Source organism: Acanthopagrus latus, chromosome 22 (genome assembly GCF_904848185.1).
Source record: "Acanthopagrus latus isolate v.2019 chromosome 22, fAcaLat1.1, whole genome shotgun sequence".
Taxonomy (NCBI): Eukaryota; Metazoa; Chordata; class Actinopteri; order Spariformes; family Sparidae; genus Acanthopagrus; species Acanthopagrus latus.
The window spans coordinates 21,504,768-21,525,664 of NC_051060.1; the positions used below are offsets into that span (position 1 = coordinate 21,504,768).

Below are 20,897 nucleotides of genomic sequence, written 5' to 3' on the forward strand. Positions count from 1 at the left end.
TTTGAACACAACTCTGACACATCATCGCCTCTAAGTTGATATAAGCCGATCCAGCTAGCGAATGGTACTTTAAAGGATAAGTTCAGCCAAAAATTACATCACTATCTACTCACACTCATGCAGATGGAAAGTTTGGTCACCCACAAAATGTTTCTGGAGCTTTACAGCAAAACAGAGTTGCAGTATTCTTCTAAACAACTGAAGCAGATGGGGAAACCAAAAAATGTGTCTCAAAATTGAATAGATATTGAAAAGATGTTATTCATTCCCGTTTTAAAGGCAAAATCTTTACCATAGCTACGTGTTGAAGGTGTGAATAATGTTTTTTCAAATCAATTTGGGATATTAGGGACTTCCAGAAACTTGAACTATGCTGGCTGAGCTGTATAGAGCCATTTCATGTTTTTTTTCTGTTGTTTTATTAACATTTTAAAACACATGTTTAGGAGAACGCTACATCACTGTTTTGCTGTAAAGCCCCAAAATTGTTTTGTGAACTACGAAACTTCAACCTTATACTTTCCACTGGCTTGCAAGTGAGTGTATACTGACCAAATTGTCATTTTTGGATGAACATATCCTTCAAATACATGCTGCAGTTTTCAGACAATATTAACATTCAATTTCAGCTGTATTTCTGACAAAAGTAGAAAATACACTCTCTGTTTTGGTCTCCTCCAGCTTCTTAGTGTAATATCCTGCTTTTTGCAGCAAAATGCTCAACTGTGCTTACTAGCTAGTTGTCGATTTTGTCTGGTGGCTGGTTAGAGCCAAGAAGGGAGGCTACACTGGGTTCATCAGAAATTCGTCTCAGAGAAAAAGCTGCCTGCAATGACTGAAATCAACACTGAGGAGAGCCATTAAAATGAATCAAAACAGGAAAGGTGTAGGCAGTAAAATAAACCAAACAATAGGCTAAAAGATGGTAAAACTCTTCCCCGACCTGAGGGGAGCTACAAGAAAAGGTAATAATTCTCTCTGAGTGTGTCACTATGACAGTCGTGGACATTACACACAGTTCTAATAATAGAAAATAATATTGAAACTGCTGATTAGAGCTGATTTCAACCACACAAGTTTGTGCGTAGTCATATTATACATTGTTTTGGTACAAATGGTGCCTGTAAAAGAAGTGTGTCAAGGAAATAGCGATTGAAGAAATGTCTCAGCAGTCAGAACCTGAATTAAGAAAGGAAATGTGATTACTCTATCCAATACTGGGTGTATTGGAGACATTTTCACTTCATTAGCAGTAACGAGGAGAAGGAGAAGAGAAACACATCTTCTCCAACTGTGATACAAACAACCCTCATTACTTAGCCATAATATACCGACCTGACATGATGTGCTCTGTCTAACCTTCTCAGTATCTCACATATGATAAAAAAACCTCTAGATTCAAACCATTTCTGACGTCATGCTAAAGGTCTAATCTCATCGGGTGTTGCTGAAATGGTTGCAATGGAGTGTCTGAAGCTACAGTGCCCTTTTATTGCTTGTGGCGTGACACTGCGGATGAAGCGCACGAAGAATGTTGCTCTTTCATTTTATCCAGCCGGTGATTGAAAACGCTGTCAGTTTGTATTTGCCTGTGAAGGTCACAACACTTCTATCAGGATGTTGCTATTTGTCTTTTTGGCTTCCTGAACCTTTTAAAGGACTGCACAGGGGGGGGGGAAGGGGGCTTCAATTTACACTGCCACACTGTTTAACTCTGCTGCATACACATATTAATTAACATGTTTAAAACCCAGAAGCAGTAGCAAATGAGAGCATAAAAAGCAATCAGCTCTTCCTGCAAGTATTGCATTAGATCTCCATAAACAACTATTAATTGGAACCATCTTTAGCTGGAGATGTGCGAGCTCTCGATCCCGGCTCACGTATAGATACTTGCTAAGTGTTTGCCTCCCTTCCTTGGCCGGTAAACAGCTGCTTGTGCTTAAGCGGTAAAATGTAAATCTTGACGCTGGCTGTTTATGTAGCCCAAGCTTCTAATCATGCAGACGTATAATTGAGTGACGCATGGTGTCTTTATGAGTGGAACTGCATTCAAAGGGCAGATCCCTGTATTTATGTCTCCTTCTTTCTCTCTCTCTCTCTCTCTCTCGCCCTCTGAAATGGAAGTCGTTGCCTCTCATCCCGACTGGTTCACTAAACGAAGCATGTGTTTATGTGATTCCTATTGTGAGTTGTTAAAGTGTGAGGTCCGCGCGGAGCTAAATGTTCCGTACTGGTTTACTGATTTTACGGCCATGCGGTGTTATCGCTGTGATAAAGCCAGAGCGCGAAGGCATCGCTCGTCGCCCTGTTTTAGCATGTGCGAGGATAAACAACAACAACATGGGTTTCGACTTCAAACGACACGTGCCTCATAAATAAAAGACAATGTGTGACCCTTTTTTTTTTTCCCTGACACAAAACAAGATGATTTCAAAATCTAAATATGGAACTCTGCCCTTTTTGGTTTTCATAAAAAGTCGACCAAAAGTCATTTCACAATATGATAATTACAGTGATATATATATATATATATATATATATATATATACAGTATATACACACACCAATGATACTGATAATTACAAACTACAGCTCTGGATAAAGGGACAGCCCTCACTGACTGATCAAAGCTGCCTTTTCCCCTGTTTACACAGGAAATTAAAACACAAACAAATAAACAGTGTGCCAATTTGCCAAATTATGCACAGCTTCTAGTCAGTGACCAACCTCAACGTGCTTCTCAATATTTGAAACATGCGAGCAGAGGTTTGGAGCTCTCTTTTGTGATCTCAGCGAGGCCATATAATCTGGAGGTGGACTTGTTGCTCAAATTAGTGGGTTGAGAAGTGTGCCACATGTTCAGTATCCATAAATATTGACTCTGGCTTTCTAGCTGGCCGTCTCTGACCTTGGTGGGTTTCCATTTCGGGACCAACCTATATGAAATGTGTCCCGTTTCCCCGCAATCTCTTTCATGCACCATGTGCACGTGCTCGGCATGGCCCGCCAGTCGTGCTTCTGCTGTCAAACACATGTGGATTGATGAAGTTTTTACTGGTTTTCCAAATTAAAAAGACAGCCTCGCTCGAAGCGTCGAATTAGAGGCGAACAACAGCGACAGATCGCTCCTCGTTTTCGAGCACGCATCTCCGAGGATTATCTCCTTGTAGGTATGTTACTGTGTGTTAAGACTACATCTGGCTCAAAGCGGAGGAATGCAGGCCCTGTGTCTAGCCAAGTTGCTGTTAACAGCAGGTGAAAGGCTAATAGTTGGATCTGCAGTGTCATCTCAGGGCTTCGTCTGCCCCCTGACTCCTGGAATGTACGTGATGACAAGAGAAGGCCGCGGCGTCCACATCCAGCACAAAATGCGCGCACACACACACACACACACACACACACACACACACACACACACACACACACACACACTGTGGCATGCAAAGAAATGAGCATGTACAAGAAGACAATAAACCGTGTCTTCTCCTCTTCCTCAGGATTTACGTATTAAAACAACAAAACACATTCTGTCCTAATTTCCCTCAAATAACCTCAAGTATTTCCCCCCCCTACTTTTGTAAGTATAAGTGTTATGTATTACACATTGTTCTCCCTTAAGGGGGTTTCCGTACGAGAAAAAGATACATCTATTAGCTGAAGGAAAGTACATGATGGTGGTTTTACTGTATATTATTCTTTTGGTTGCTGAGGATGATTTCCCCCAGAGGTGAAGGATGAATGGAACATACCAGTGAAGGTATCTGCTGTTTTTAAAATGATTACAAAAATATATAACACACAGGCGAGAATCTTTGTTACATGATAAAACAAACCTTGTCAGGTTTTATTGAATATAAGCTGAATAAACTAACTGTTCTTAGATGGAAATAAAATCCACAGAACACTGTTTGAAGCTAGAAAGGTGGCAGGGTCCGCCAAGGTAATTCTGTTTTCAGTTTATTCAGTCATTACAACAAAGGGCATAATTAATCAGTCAATGAAGATCTTTCTGATTAAAATGTCTTCACCCCTTAATTCCTGTTTAATTTGTGGTATGATAAACATTAAATTCATCAAATTCAGTCCTGTTTGTTGCCGTTCAGGCTACTGTAGCTGTCATATTTTCACTTGATTGCGCAGCATGTTGGGAAAATGATAAGCGTCTACAAAGAATACCGCGCTAGCTTCCTCTCAGCTGAAGATCAGAAGCTGATAGCGAGTGACGTGGGTCTTTGCGTACCTCTTGCAGGAGACTGCGTCTTCTAGGGCAAGAACAGGCATTTAGGATGAGGAACGGGAAAGACAGTGTACCATCGAAATGATTCTGAAGCTGTTATTTTGTGGTAAACTACTCACATGAAGTTCCTGTAGCGACTGCATCTGTGAAAACTCAATCACTGCTGCACAACCATAAAAAATGAGCATGGCACATCTTACAGAAATATCATGGAGCTGAGCTTAAACATAAGTGTGGGAACCCTTGCGCAGCATATGCTCTTGTTTTGACAACTGCATTTCCAACTTGAATAATATTTCCCCTTCCTATAAGCTGTTGTTTGAGAGAGGAGAACATCTAGAAAATACTGCCTGTGAGAGGAGTTAGCAAACCGCCGTCCTAATGGGCTGCGTGACGTTAAAGTACAGCGAAGTGCCTCCGTCTTGACCTTGAGGTTTTTATGCTTTAACATTCAGAGACTATTTACTGCTATCATGAACAAACAAAACGCCTGCTGGAAGGAAATAATGAGCGCAGTGATGGTGGTGGTCGCTGTCTGGCTGAGTCACAGTTTAACCTCTCGGAGCCCTCCCCTATAGGTCGTTCATTTGTGCCTGCAGATAGCATATCTCTCTACCTGCCCTCTCTGGCTGCCAGCGTATCGCTCTGTGGTGCTGTCCTTTCAATCAGCAAGGTAATTGGATCAGCGGCGAGCGATTAGATAAGCGCGATGTATCTGGCCCAAAACAATGATATGCGCGGTTATCAGAGCTGCATGATCATCTCAAACCGCTCTGATGAAGTCCCTCAACAGCCTTGGCTAGACACATTCCTGACACAAGCTGCGCCAAGGCAAGTACAAGATGTGTGTGTGTGTGTGTGTGCACTCAGAACACACACCTTCATATGCCCACTCATACGCGCCGCACACACTTATATACACAGAGAAGAAAAAGGAAAAAAAAAAAGGGAGAAAACATCAGATAAAGCCCTCTCTTTCTAATCCTCTCACTCGGGTAATTAAAGATGCTCACGGCTTACTGTGCGAGGCCTTATCCCCAAAATCTAAAGCATCTAAATGCCGAGCAGCTTTTACCTTGGTTTGGGTTTTAGAGCACTCCGCTCACCAAGTGGTGTTTTGGCGAAAAAAAAAAAAAAAAGACCTAACTGTCACTGCCAACAGATTAACATGACAATAGAGCAGATTTAAGTGTTATGAATGAGTGCACATGTTCTCTCCGCACTTTGACTTTACGAGTGAATGGAAGAACAAACGAATGAAAGAACTCGACTGGAAGAACTTCATTGGGAAAAAAAAAAAAGATTAGACAAAGAGATTTACCACCGAAAAAGTGTAAAATCATGAGCGCTTGGATCCAGCGAGGGGAAGGCCAAGGAACAGCACACACCGCCACTCAGGTAACGGCATGCACCCACGGGCCTCTCTCTGTATTTTAATTGCTAAGTGGATGATCTGGGATTATCCCTCATGAAATGTTATTGTCCTGGAAGGAGACAAAGATATCTTGTGATCTCTTGTGGGATTTAATCTATTGCCATCTCTGCGAGGAAAACAGGTCCGGCGCTTTGGCCAAAACACAGCCGCCTGCCCCACCATCATCACCTAATGGAAGTCACTAGAGGGAATCAATGGGGGCTTTTCTTATGGAGATGACCCAAACATTAATGATGCTGACGACACCCCACAGGCTACAAAAAACAAAACAAAACAGCAAAAGTTTTTCTCACACTTTTTGTGCCACTGAGAGCACGTACAGCCGGTACTCTGCAAACATAAATGTATAATATTCAACATACATTAAGATTGAGTGCACATTTCATTTCAGACCGAAGCGACCTCTTAAAGAGAAGCTTTGGACAGTTTTAGCTGAACTAAGTGAAAAAATATGGCCGTCTTGATAAATGGACGTCTCATGAGACTCTCTCGCTTGGCTCTCACAGTATGACAGATATGAGAGAGCAATGTGTGCAGCCTGGATCTGCCTCTCATATATTGATCAACTGCTGTGAACTGGAATGAAATGAAAAGATTGATCCAGGATGAAGCGCGGATAAATCAGCGGCGCTGTCAGACACACATGTACAGGGTCTAATCCTTTAAAACCGCAAAAGCAACACATTGTCATTCCATTATCTATCAGCCCCCCTTAATCCAAATGCTAAACAGCGTTTGAGCCGGCTATTAACGCCTCGATCAATTAATAGCGAGAGTTGACGTGTCTTCTGCTCGTTTTGCGCTCACAGGGAAACATTACACAAGCCATATTTTTTTTCTTTTTTTTTTAATGTTATTTAAAAACTTTAAAGTAAACGGACGATTTGCTATTCCTATGTATGGAAAATCAACAACTAAAAAGCAACAGTGTGGTTTTTTAAATGTTGACTTTTTCAGCTATTTTAATGGTGTGAGTTTCCAGGATGTGTAAAGATGCAAAGAGAGAGAGAAAAAAAGTTGTTTGTAATAGGGGGATACAGACTTTTTTTTTTGGGGGGGGACAAAAATATATGCTGATGGTTTTGAAGAACATTCAGGAGGGGATCTCCAGATATAATTTCATTTTCAGTATGATTAAAATTAGTGATTCTCACATTGGAAACTGTGCAAACATGCGTGTTTTTTTCTCATAGTTTTAACTCCTGCAAAAAAAAATACCTACCTGTGAGACCTAAAAATCTTATCGAAAAGCGAGTCCGTGGCTCCTAATGTGTGTTTGACATGAAAAGGCTTTTTTTTGGAGCCTCCGGGTTAGAGGTCCCGCAGGAGGTGCTTTATCGCGGACAAATGATTGACAGCCCCTTGGTGACATCACTGTACGACAAAAAGAGTGGCTGCTGAGAAGAGAAGGCACCAATCAATTCAACCACTACGCTGTGGCGCACAGAGGAGAGAGGCGACGCGCTCCCCAACTCGAAGCAACAAGGTCCAAAGGAGCGACACTTGGAGTGCGCTTATCTCCCTCTTCACGTCAGCTCCGCTCAACTTTGTGTCTCGGCGAACCGCTCTCTCTCGTTTTCTTTTCTTTCTTTCTTTTTTTTCCTGAAAGATGTTCAACCAAGATGCTTTATACTTAGATCGGTCCTGCCTACGCGAGCCCGCTTCCTCGTAGACTTAACATATTTTTTTTCCTCCTTCTTCTCCTTCTTCTTCTTCTCTCTTCGTTTCCGCGCTGACCAAGACTTAACCCGAAATTTGCAGCTGGTGAGAATATGTGCGAGAGGCGATCGGCGAAGGGCATGGGCTGTCTTTGGTCCCCCAAGGAGAAGCAGCGTGGATTAAACACGAATTAATGTGGAATTTATCGGAGCACAAAGGTGGAACGACGACCGGACACAGCGCCTCCTCGTCAGGTAAAAGAAAGAAAAAGAAAGAACTGATGCATGTTTGTTTTACAGAGTGTTTTATGTTTTAACAAAGGAGCCAAAACGACAGGTAGAGAAATGAACTTTTCGTGAGGGGAAACGTGAACGACAGACACCGTATATGTTAACAGGGTGTGTGCGTAAAAGTTCCCATTTGAACCTCGAGGAAAGACAAAATGCTGTTTAGAAAAAAAAAGTTGTTTCTTTGGAGGGCTGTGCTGCTCCGATGATATTTAGGTTTGTCTTGATGTTTTTGATGTCTTGTCCCGGGCTACATCTGGCTCCTGGTACGCACGTCAGATCTAACACCTGCGAGCCTCTTGAAGTAACTCTATCCCTTATGATTATACATGACCGTCAAAGCCTCTGCAAATAGACGCTTGTAGCAGCGTCTGACTGCCTCTCCTGCCGCTTCGCTCTGCGTTTTCCCCAACTCCTCTTCTCCTTCTTCTTCTTTCTCCCTGACATTCTTTCATGCTCCTTGTGATCTTTCGCCCCATGTAGACTTGCACGTCTTCCTCATATCACTTCAACCAAACATGATTTCTTATCTCTTCTAATTGGAGACTTAATGTCTGCAGCCTTCCCCCACAACTGTCTTTGATTTGTCTTCCTTCCCCCTTCTTCTTCTTCTTCTTCTTCTTCTCCTTTTTTTTTTTTTTGCTTCTCTTTCACAACTTCCTCACCTTGATATCTTCATGTTTCTCTTCATGTTAAGATCAATCTTCTGTTACATTTAGACACGCTATATTGCCAGGAGGGTTGTTACTCACAGCCCCCCCCCCTCCTCCTCCCTTCTTCTTTTTTTTTTGTTTGACTTCAAAGTGAAGAGGTGTCTTCTCTTTTTTAACCTGCTCTCCTTCAATCATTCCTACTGTATGGGGGGGATCACACACACAGCTTGGGGAATGCTGCAGTGAAATCCCCCCCTGCTGTGTCTGCCACATGTCAATACCTCAGCACCAGTGTATTGACAGAAGAACCAACTTTCTCCACAGGGACTGACTGATCATGGTCGCCGTGGTCCGCTCTCTCATGGTACTGCTGCTCGCTCAGGTGTTGCTGGAAGGTGCCACGGGACTTATCCCTGAGGTCGGCCGGAGGAAGTACAGCGAATCTGGGAAGCAAACCCCACAGCAGTCGGAGAGCTTCCTCAACGAGTTCGAGCTTCGGCTTCTCAATATGTTTGGACTGAGGCGCAGGCCGACCCCGAGCAAGCAAGCCGTGGTGCCGCAGTACATGGTGGACCTTTACCGCATGCACTCAGCGAACGGAGACCACAGCACTAAACGACCCAAGAGCATGGGGAAGCACGCAGAGAGAGCCGCCAGCAAGGCCAACACGATTAGAAGCTTTCACCATGAAGGTATGTATTAGTGACATACCTTTACCTGTCAGCCGGAGAGCTCCTGGGCTCCCTCAGACAACCCAAACCTATATTTAAACATGACTCAGAGTGTCAAGACTGAACTTCAGAGTCTTCGCTGTTTTACGGAGCGTTCGTCATTTACAGGTGACACGCGTCCAAGTTATTTGTAATGCTTTATTGCGTTTGGGATTTTTTTTTTTTTTTCAAAAAGTCAGTGAGACAATTACAAACAAGCATCTCATGCACGATTAAATCAGCTCTCGTACAAGTAGTGATGCAACCTTTAACCAAACATGCCCCTGGCGCAGCTGTCACAGGCTTCAAAAAACATCAAGGGGCGGTGGTATCCCTGGGGTAATTTGTTTCTTAATAATTGATGGTGTTTGCGTGGGCTCTGAAAACAGTTTTTCCAGACACGCACCACAGGAGCAGGATAAAGGGCGGTGTGCCTTTGCGCAGGTGATAGTCATCGCCCTGTTACTTCAATAACACACGACATGACATTAGACTAACACGCATTATGACAAAGTCATCGTGTCAGACTGAATTCTGAGTCATTTTTAACAGGACTGAAATTAGTGCTTGGTACACGGGGGGAGAGGAGGGGCCGCGCTCCTTATTCTTTCCAAATCAACCCCTCTCTCTCTCCGTGCTGTGCGCCATTACGCACATTCCAATAACACCATAATTGCTCACTTAGTTTATATGCTGGATACGCGCTTATTGTTGAATTCAGTGTTTCAGTTTAATTTCACTTTACTGCCAAGCAACATTTGTGCCGCTGAGATGAATAAGGCTCACTCCACTGAAGGTCCGTAGACCCTGGAAAAAAGGGGGCACGAGTTCACCAGTCGTACACTTTGTGTTTATACGATGTTACGATGTTACTGTGGGTTATTTTAAACCGTCTAAAATAATCTAACAGGTGGAATTTTAAAAATAACTTTATTTTTATACGAGGTTAGACTGCTGGGCAACAGAGTGGTGCATTTGGCCAGGGTTTTAAAATGATTTATGCATGACCAAAAAAAAAAAAAAAAAAGTTACTTTTACTCTCAAACACATGGCAATTCTTGTATCTAGCGTTCACGTTCCTCTGGCCCATGTTCCAGTTTTTACAACATACAAGCGACTGAGTCCATAGGGGCTCTACACAGAGTCCTTATACAGAGTCCTAAGTGTTTGAGTGGGGAAGTTTCCATCAGGGGTGAGTCAGAGGGGTGGTTGAGTGGTTGCTTGGGTGCTCTCCAGAGGCCTAGTGCAATGACACCCAGTGGCTACTCTGACACACTACAAACAAGCCTGGCCTGGGCAGCCAAGCTGAGTGACTGCCTCCTGCCCACTACTGGAAACCTCTGCACCCGGCCAGCACACACCTTGACACCACCGGCCATTACGAATGTGTTCAGACTGTGTTTACATACGCTCCCCTGGCTCTTTCATCCTATGCTAACAGAGCTGCCGGGTTGTTAGTCTTCCCATGTCAGGAGACGTGCAATTGATGGCTACTCCATACAATAAGCATGTATCTACAGATGTAAGTGCAGGACATCAAAGCAAACAGCTCCAATCATTCATCACATCTGCCTGCTGATATTAATTTCACTAAGATAATTAGTTTCACTGCTATCAGTTTTCAGAAATAACCATTTTCCATGCCAAATAGAACATTTCCACTATTACACAGGAAGTGGCTGCCAGAGACAGGTCCGTGATGAATGACCCGGCATTAGCCTTTATCTTACGTTTTGGCATGCGGCGCAAAAAGACATTAGGAATGTTGATACACTCATATCTGTGGTTCACACGTTTTTGACAAGCCTCAACTTGTTCACACAGCCGTTCCTGGAGGAGAGAAAGACAGAGAGAGTGAGAACGCTGCTGCGAAAAAAAGAAACAGAGGAGGAGTGACAGAGAAGGAGAGGGGGAAAAAAAGAAAAGAAAAGAGGATTTGAGGCTGAGAGAACAGAGGGAGAAGGGGATTTGGGAGCTGAGGAAGGAAAGAAAGAAAAAGGGATTGGGGACAGAGGAGAGGGAACGAGAGACAGGGGGCTTTCCCACATCAAATGAGGAGTGATAGGCCTAATTGAGGTCTTTGTGCCTCTGGAGGGAGGTTTAGGATGAGATGGTGGAATTTCCTAAATGCCTCCTTTGAAACAGCGCAGAGTTCAAAGTTTGTGTTTATTTTACCACACCAAACAGATTAAAACGTGTGTCTATACATCATCTGTGAACTTCATAAAGTAAGAGTTCAAAGTGGGGCTGCCTCAAAGAAAATTGCAGCTTTTGCTAACATTTCTGTCATTTACTTTACACTTTAGAGGCAAATACCAATGATCTTAAATATATATAAGATCATTGGTATTGTATAGATGACTTTTTTATGCCTCAGGACAAATTTAATAGATGTTTCAAAGCAGTTTTAGAGAGGACGGCATCTTCAGACTCCAGACTTTTTAATGTTATAAGACAATGTAAAACATTGTGCACTTAAGATATAAATAGTGTCCTTTTTCTGTTCTTGGTAATGAATTTAAGAAAGAATGATTATTTCTCAGATTGCAACACTAACAAGTGATATATCAGAGCTTGCCGACTCTTTAAATGTTAATGTAACAGTTGGCATTTTGGTAGCTTTTGGGTAATCAATTTTCTATTGATTTCCATGTTGCTCTTTGTTCATACTGATGATATTTCAATATATGGTACAACTTTTCTTCATGTACACCCCTTGTGGGAATTGTGCTCTGCAGCAAATCCTCTCAGGGCAAGCGTGCCATTCAAAGGCTGCTAATCTAGTGTGAATGATCTTATCAATAGATGGCGGCGCTCCGCTTTCATCTTCTGAAATTTCAGCAGGTAAATTTATGAGCATGTCAATAATGACAGTATGACGTAGTTAGTGAGAATTTGCCTATTGAGTAATAGTCGTGCTGTGTTGATGAGTATGTTATGGCTGTGTGACAATGGCAAACACCCGCCCCATATAACCACGTGGCAGCTTGGCTGGCTGCACAGAAAGAAGTCTGTGGTTTACCGTGTGTGAGCGAGAGAAAGAGAGCTGGAGAAAGCATGTGAGAAACCATCCCTGGCTATTGTTTCTATGCTCACAGCGAACCAATGAAGCCAACTAGACTTCAATCATATATGTTGTGTCTCATTCTTGTACCATGCACAAACTGTTTTTGTTTGGCATGCATTTCACCCCGAATCTTCTAACACTTTGTCTCTGTGTTATCTCTCGTAGAGTCTATGGAGGCCCTGGCCAGTCTGAAAGGCAAGACAACCCAGCAGTTCTACTTCAACCTCACTTCCATCCCCGATGAGGAGCTCATCACCTCTGCAGAGCTTCGTATCTACAGGGATCAGGTCATGGGAGCTGCAACCCCCAACAACAACAGCTCCAGAAACAACAGAACCGATAGCGATAGTGCTCATGTTGGTGGCTTCCATCGTATCAACATTTTTGAGTTATTTGGAGCTCCTGCCACTCATGGCGGGGAGCCTCTGGCACGTCTCCTGGACACACGGCTAGTGCAGGACTCTTTGAGCCGCTGGGAGAGCTTTGATGTCAGCCCCGCTGTATCTCAGTGGACCTCTGGGAAAGGCAACAACCATGGCTTCATGGTGGAGGTGCTTCATCCAGAGGAGGGGGAGAAGGCTGAGGAGCATACCCAGAGAAGAAGTAGGCACGTCAGGGTAAGTCGGTCCCTGCACCAGGACCAGGACTCGTGGCCTCAGGCTCGGCCTTTGCTGGTGACGTATGGCCATGACGGCCGTGGGGACTCAGTACTCCACACAAGAGAAAAACGTCAGGCGGCGCTCCGCAAACAACGCAGGAAGCACCAGCACAAGGCCAGCTGCAAGAGGCATGCCCTGTATGTGGACTTCAGTGATGTGGGGTGGAACGAGTGGATAGTGGCGCCCCCTGGCTACCACGCCTTTTATTGCCATGGGGAATGTCCGTTCCCCCTAGCAGACCACCTCAATTCTACCAATCATGCCATTGTGCAGACGCTGGTCAACTCAGTCAACTCAAACATCCCCAGAGCCTGTTGCGTGCCCACTGACCTCAGCCCCATCTCCCTGCTCTACCTGGATGAATATGAGAAGGTCATCCTGAAAAACTACCAGGATATGGTGGTGGAAGGATGTGGCTGCCGGTGAGAAACTGACATTGCTGTTGATAGAAGGAGAGAGTGGGCAAGAGAGACTGAAAGACATCAGAGGTTATTATGGACACCCGGTTTCCCAATGAAGACGTTTATTTATATGAAAGAAAGACAAAACAGAGCTATTGTGGAAGAAGAAAAAAAAACTATATATGAATATATTTATGTCTACGTAAAGTTGGGAAAAATAAATATTTTAATCAGAGGAATATTCCTTTACTGGTTTTAAAAATGTATTTCTGATGTACATTTTGAAAAATGGGTGCAATACCACATGAAGTATAATGCTCAGATTTTTATTTTGTATTTATTTCTATTATAACCACTTTATTTGTAAATAAATAATGTGTATTTATCGTGAAAAAAAAAACGTGGTCGGTCTAGTTTTCCAAGGTCAACTCCAGTGAACAAGCCAATGCTGATGTGTTTTTGTGAGGGGGGTCAACGTGTGTGGCGGGCACGAATAACAAAGTTTCGAATTCTGACAGAAATTAGCTGCGAAAATAGAGCACATGACAAGAAGCTCACACTGATCTGATGAGCAAACCAAGCACTTTTGGTAAATGTAACTAGAAACCAACAACAACAGAAGCGTAGAGAGGAAAGTGACAGAGCCGGGTCAGGGTGCTGCTGGTGTAATGAACTGCAGTCGAGGCTGTAGGGTCATAGGACGGGAGTGACAAGTTACAAGCCCACAAATGTGATAGACTCCCATGGGAGGATTAGAAAAACACCAGAGCATGTTTTCATGCATTACATGTTATTGCAAAGATCCCTGGGAAGGCTCGTCTACATGCTAACTCCTGTTTTTCTTGTTCCTTACAGATATTATTAGAGAAAAAAAGACATTGATCTGCAGGGCATCAAAGAACTCTCTGACAGGGCACAAGGTTTATAATGAGTTTTGAAACTGAAAGACTGCAATCTGTGTCAGACAGACACACCAGTAGACTCGCAAGAAAAAAGAGCCCACTGGCACTTTAATTAATAAAGACAAACAAACACACACCTGCACCTGTCCACATACTGCACATGCTCAGACAGATTCGCCCCCACTTCAGCTTTTGGCTGCCTTTCTTTGTCGTCTCTGAGTCATAAGGCTCTGATACGTCTTCAGCACTGAAGTACAAAAAAAAAGAAAATACAGGAATGTTTCACAAAACTACTCAGCAGCAGCAGCAGCAGCAGCAGATAGTGAACAGCAACATACAATACCTGAACACTGACACCAAAAACAGCTTAAGAGTCATGTTTTATTCACAAAGACAGTGGGGGTGGCTGGCTGGGAAAAAAATATATCATGTGTTGCAGAAAGACAGTTGGAAGGACGAACACCTGAGTCAATATCCTCATAATGCAGTGTTTTCAATGGAAACAACGTGATATCTAGACCAAACTGAAATGACTAGAGCTCCTCCAGAAAGACACGGATGAAAATTTATAGTGTAGCCACAATAGCAGATCAGATAATGAGAGGGAGAAGAGAAACAGAGAGGGAGAGTTTTTGTGGAGTTTGACTGACTGCGTTTTCTGCTGTGTTTGCATTAGAAAGGGTTTGGAGGGATCACAAGGCAGCTCAAAATGCTCTAAATAGAATGTTTTTTATGTGAGCGCACATTGGGACCGTGGAATGTTGGTTTTCAATCTCAGACACATGCGTACGCTTGCATGGAAAACCAACGTGGTTGTTTTTTCAATCATCTATTCAAGGGTTTCCTGGTGGGCTCTCTTCAAAAACAAATGTGCATCGAACAAAGATACGCTTGTTACTTATATAGGAAGTGTAAATCAAAACATTTAGAGGGAGCCGTGAGACTTTATTCACAGGCAGTAAAAAACATTGAAATGTCACATCTTTTTTCATGTGCCTCAGATCATATCTGTTTACCTATTCTTATCCTCTGAGGGTGTACAGCACCCGTCTACTCGGGATGATGCAACTATCCAATTATTTTATACCCTTCCGACACACACACACGCACACATGTTTCTCCTCCCCCTCCTTCCACATTTCAGTTTCAATCTTCAGCATGTGTTATTTTATTTTACCTCGCATCTCCACCCCCCTCCGTCCCATCTGGTGTCCATTTCTCCTCCGTGGACCCCACCACACCACAACCCCGCACATGGGCTGCACATACCTCTGCCAGTAGCAGTAGAATTTTAATGGACTTTAGGAGGAAGTCACTTTGCTGGCACACTTAATGAACATTTGATCAAAATCAACACTAAAGGCCTAACCCAAAAAAAAAAGTTTTGGGGGAATTTCTGTGTTAAAACAGTGTTAGATTTAGTGGTTTGCCTTTAAAGTTCAAGTCCATAAACCTTTCGTTGGGTTGGGTGGAAATACTGCTCCCAGGGTGGGTGACACATGGGTAGCACTGCTGAAACTCCCCTCCTGCACCCCATCCCAGCTGAATTGGTTTCCAGTTGTACTGTGAGTTGGCCACTGTTTCTCAGACTTCTAGGGCTTCTCATTTTAGAGGCACGTTAGTATCGGACAGCTCCTCGGGGACCACTCCTAAACATCTCACTAAGAACAGGGTCAGGGGTCAAAGTAATAAGGACCTATTATCTCTGCTATTACGGACTGACTTCCAGGCTCATCACGTCATCGTGGACGAGCAGCTTCAAATGTGGTCAGCCACTGGATGGGACTGAGTACAGGATCCATTATTTTCATCCAGCTCGTGCAGAACATGGACTCTTCAACCATCTATTTTATGGCATGAAAGAATTGCTCAAAATTTAGTCTGTGTGTGACTGCGTATTCCATGATTTAGTTATAAAAAGCACAACTGTGAGATATGTGTTCTTGGCTACGGATTCCCTTCACCTGCTACACAGACCTCTGCAAAGTCACTCTCCGAAAAACAGATTTTCCCCTTCCTTCTCCATGAACATCTGGTAAATCTGTTAAAGGTGTCCTTCGCCATCTTTGTTTACGCACAAACACACAACAGAGCAGCCGCACAACTGACGAGCATTACAGTGGAAGCTGGGACCGACTAGCGTGGCAGGGCTCATTCGTTTTGTTTGGTGCACAGCAAAACCACACCAAAACTATCTGCAGCTCCAAACAACCCAAATCATAAGGGTTTTAAAATCAGATTTCCAGATTTCTGGCTGGCCCAGAATTGGAAAGTATGTGGCGTGCCGTGTATCTTTGATGAAACAGAGGGTTCAGTCACTATGCGAGATCTTAACTGGCTCTGTACCAAGGTGGGACACGAAAATGTAGAGAAGTGAAGAGAGACAGTGGCCACTTAAGAGTCTTTTTCTAACTTTGGATCTTCTCTCCTTCATGTGCTGCACACACTAATTTTAGAGGTGGTGCACATCGTGTTTTTTTTGTTTTTTTTTTTCAATTCTGAGAACAGCCAGTGAGATGACGTCCAGCATAGCTAAGACTGTGGCATCTGTGCTGCAGCTCTGAACACATCAAACAGACGGGCGTCCACAGATTCAGGAGCAGAGCAAATATGGAAATTACTTTTTCCATGATTGCACGCATGATAGTACGTTTACATATATACAACCTTAGCCTTTCATTTCTCCGCTTGCACATGAATACACATGCAAACAAACATGGATTAAAACATACCTGTGAGCCTGTGAACAAAAGCACTGGTCTTGACTGTCAAATGTGTTTGTACATTCCCACTGCAAAAGGCATGTAGGAAATGACAGCAACACTGCTAAAAAAGAAAAAAAATCACTTACTTGCTCCCGAAATATGTTCTGCTACTACCATTACTGTAAGAGCTAATCATCCATGCAATCACAGTGCAGTTTGCCTGGAGTGACATGTTGAAATCATTACCTCTGGCTGCGATTCAATGGAAGAGACCATTATATAGCCTTACACTCACAGCAGAATAGTTTCGCAGCTAAGCTATAGTAGAGTTAAAAGCCTTGTCTGTCATTATGATACTCTCGAGAACAAGGTAATGAAACCTTAGAGGATGGACGAGACCTCAAGCCACACACTTTTTATCGATGGCCGATGGGGGGCAGCAGCAGGAGCAATGACCTTGTAACATCAGAGCTGTTCATCTCTTATCCAAGGACTGTAAATAACTTGCACATTTCTTGTGATATCTGGACACGGTGTGCAATACTCCTGCCTGTTCTCTCTCACTGTTTTGATTAGACTAAATAATATGAAATGGAGTGAGAGAAAATACTTCATGATTTGGGCAAATCATCGATAAGATAATACATTTTCCATTTCATTTTACACGTTTATACTGTAATCAAATAGGAATGGACTTCAGGATGTGTACCTTGCACTTTCCACGGAGGAAACAGGAAGCAGTTCCATATGGACCACATATGGGCTTCTAAAAGAGGCTCTACGATGGATTTGCCTCTAGACACTGATCTAAGGTCAGTGTCGTGTTTACTCCTCTGATGGTTACAGTTAGGTTTGGGGGGAGGGGTGAACCTGACTGATCCTGGAACCTTGCCGAAGGGCGTCTCCTACACCCCGAGCTTGAAAGGGGTTGTGTGGTTACGGGAGCGGTCTCCATCTTTGTAGCAGGAAGTGAAGAGATCAATCAAAGAGAGCTACATGACATCCCCCAGCATGCCTGTTAAATAAATGTCAATCTCAGGCACAGTAAATCTCGTCCATTACCACGCATATAACTTCAAATCGGTGATGTTCTTGCGCGTAGCTGACCAAGAAAAGGAAACTCAAAACTGATGACAGATAGTACGTGAAAAGCTTATGGTGAATAATGCCAAATAGCTACAGTGTGAAACGAAAACACACACACACACACACACACACACACACACACACCCTCTCTCTCATTCGCGTACACACGTAGAAATAAACAAATATAGATACTGTATCACACATACGGCCTGGATATTGATCACTCTACTTAATCACCTGTAATAGAAAACATAATACATGTTTGTCTTGAAATCGTTGACCACTGTCTATATTATTCTGTCTGGCTCACCAGATGTAGGATGTAGGGTGCCTGTTTCATGCAGAATTCTCCTCCCTTCCACTATCTGTATATTGCAATGTTTAAAATCTACACAGGAAAACAGCGACAGGAATGTCCGACTTAGCAACCTACAAGCTGTAATTCATAAGTTATCCTAACACTAAACTGGTCGCAAATGGTATGAACCTAAACAAGCTAGCAGCCGATACCTTTCCCTTTGCGGTGATTTAGCAATTTTAATGAGTTCATCTCACACCCACATGCAAAATGTGTTTCTCCAATACTATTTTGCTGCACCTTGGGCTTAATCCCATTCTAGACGATGGTTGGAAGTGCTGACACAGAGATGTGGAGAATTGGCTTTGAGAGTCAAATTTCTTTTTAGTTTTAAAACCTATTTTTCTCCTATTTTCACATTTGAACACAACACATGTATTTTTCAACCCAACTTTCATGTAGTCTCCAAATATGTTTTGTATGTATGAACGTATGACCTTTCATTTGACCTGAACCAGAAGATGGCAACAACCCATCTGCTAAGCTGTCTGGGTGACACAACATAGCGTCCTACCCCCCCACTTCCTGGTTTCAGTGTAGATAAGACAGATAAAGGAAGGTTTGACTTCTTTATGACCATGGTACACGTCTCCATGGTTTGGGATTACAGAATGCTTACACTAATATCAGTGTCCCGAGTTGCAAAGTGTCGATGCGGCACCTTGGGGAGCTCCAGGCCTGGGACCCAGTCCACCAAGCATCAGTTGATCCCCAGCTATGAAAGGAGACCTGTTATGGAGTTCGGGGGCCTCACTTGGTGGTCTATGAGAACAAGCTGGTGCTGAACCTTTTGTACTTAGAGCAGATTACCAGGAGGCCACTTCCAGATGCAGTGCACCAGAGGAGAAACAGGCTCTCTTTGCCTGGGTGGTATGGGACAAATCCACTCCCCACACTTTTCTTATTAGCGTAATAAGCTTTGTATAAACCACTGGACTGCCATTGTCAAGGACACATGCACCATCTCCTCCATCCACTCACGTCATCCATCTTACAACTCGCCTCCAACTTCCCATCTCCTCCAACCATCTATCTCCTCCATCTACCCAGCTTCTCCAGCCATGCATCCATCAATCCATTCACCCATCCATCCATCCATCCTCTGTGAAATATTCAGATTAACTGCCTGCAAACACTTTTTTGCTCATCATCAAATCTATATACATACAGTCTCAAGCTACTGAGCATGCACTGTTGTTTTTTTTTATTTCTGTTGCATATAATATTCTGAGATTCTGTCAGGGATTTTCCTTTCAGATTGCCGATAAAATAAACTAACTTAAAAATGTGCAACTTTGGCTCCGATGCATCATCCTCTCACACTATGTACGACCCACAACACTATCTGACTGGTAACACTTAACAAATTAATAGCTTATAAAACACTGAATAATCTGAGTCTGCACAATAACCAGTAACTGAATGTATCAAACAAATATAGTGGAGATGAAGATGTTAATTTTCCAGTCTCCTTGATTTATAACAATCAGTTTCGGAATCAGCACTGAAAAAAGCCATATCGGTCAACCCCAAATATAAAAACCTGGCAAAATACTCAGAACTGCTTCTGTGTTAGTTTCTGCTACAAAAGGTATCATCAGAAGCACATTTTGCAATAATGACACACACAGACTCACAAACTGAAAACATTACCAGCTGGATGGTAATAATATTCTCTATGCTCAATTACAACCTGTTGACCAGATGCCTTGTGTACAAACGCTTAACACCAAAGTGAGTAATAACCATGTGGAATATTGTGCAATCGTTAAAAAGTAGCCGAGAATATTATATATTGTTTTATAACACTGCTTCTCCAGTGGCAATTGGAAAAAATCTTTTTCCGTACCCGTCAGTTATTTTAAAAGCACGCTTCATCAACCTGATTGCACAGGGAGATGAGAGAAGCATGTTTATATAAAGAGCAGGTCCACAACCGGAGGGCTCCAGCCAGCTCAGCGAGGAGGTGTAAGTCACACTCCCTCACCCCGCTCTCCCACAGCCTGTCAGTGGCATGGCAAAGTCTGCCTCACCAAGCTTCCTGTGACTCACTTCCTGTCACAGCCCTGCACCTGCACTCCCCTGGGTGATGTCATGGCAGGTTTTCCTCTTGGAGCCGAGCTGCTAAGCACACTCCCCGTCTGGCATAATGCGCGTAATGCATGCGTGTGTGTTTACGCGTGTACATCCATCAGCATGCCTGGCTCTAGCATCAGTCAGAGGACCTGCGGTGAATGCCGCCCTTCATAGCTTTCGTGATGACCTCTTCCGTGAGGCAAAAGTTTCGCTCTGAGTGGAAAGGCACATCAAACAGACGGGGGAGGAAGAGGACAGTGGTAGATGGAACATGGACTCAGTCCCAAAGATGGATTATTGTGATTTTTTTTTTCCTCCTTTGCCTCCTTCTTAGATATAAATATGTCCTTTTGTTGCCTCCTTGTGTCTGTGCATTCAATTACTGGTAGGAATCCTTCTGCGTATCCTTACTGAGCTACACGTAATGAAAGCTTGACCTTTATGAGAAAGGAGTAGTTCTGTTTTCCAGTGAGGAGAAACAACCTCTAGATGTCCTCAATATCTGTAGGAATAATTACAGTCGGCCTTTCTACCATCAGTGACCGCAGTGAAAATGATAGATTGAGGGGAACACATTACTTGGACAGGCCCATGAGTAAATGGAAATATTGTATGAGAATGAGTGCACACTTTTTTCCTTTATCCTGGCCCGTAAGATG

At 43.3% G+C, this 20,897-nt stretch overlaps 2 protein-coding genes across 11 annotated transcripts in view; one reads left to right on the forward strand and one right to left on the reverse strand.

Moving 5' to 3' along the window:
* LOC119013046 (1-phosphatidylinositol 4,5-bisphosphate phosphodiesterase beta-1) overlaps positions 1-20,897 on the reverse strand; it is a 176,253-nt gene that overhangs the window by 139,229 nt on the left and 16,127 nt on the right. For 2 of the 10 annotated variants that reach the window (XM_037087392.1, XM_037087390.1), the window contains one exon: positions 14,151-14,260. The exons of the other annotated variants lie outside the window; for them this stretch is intronic. The gene's annotated coding sequence lies outside the window, so the exon portion shown is untranslated. The remainder of the gene's footprint in view (positions 1-14,150; positions 14,261-20,897) is intronic. 10 annotated transcript variants of the gene reach the window in all.
* Positions 7,085-13,540, forward strand: bmp2b (bone morphogenetic protein 2b). The gene is made up of 3 exons (XM_037087397.1): positions 7,085-7,588; positions 8,599-8,966; positions 12,217-13,540. Exons 2-3 carry the CDS (start codon positions 8,612-8,614, stop codon positions 13,134-13,136), a joined length of 1,275 nt encoding a protein of 424 aa, XP_036943292.1. The 5' UTR covers positions 7,085-7,588; positions 8,599-8,611; the 3' UTR covers positions 13,137-13,540.

Bases quoted from the DNA above. Each gene is read 5' to 3' on its own strand.
- bmp2b (XM_037087397.1), top strand. From the start codon at position 8,612: ATGGTCGCCGTGGTCCGCTCTCTCATGGTACTGCTGCTCGCTCAGGTG. The intron at 8,967-12,216 runs GTATGTATTAGT...TATCTCTCGTAG, and splicing joins TAGAAGCTTTCACCATGAAG to AGTCTATGGAGGCCCTGGCC.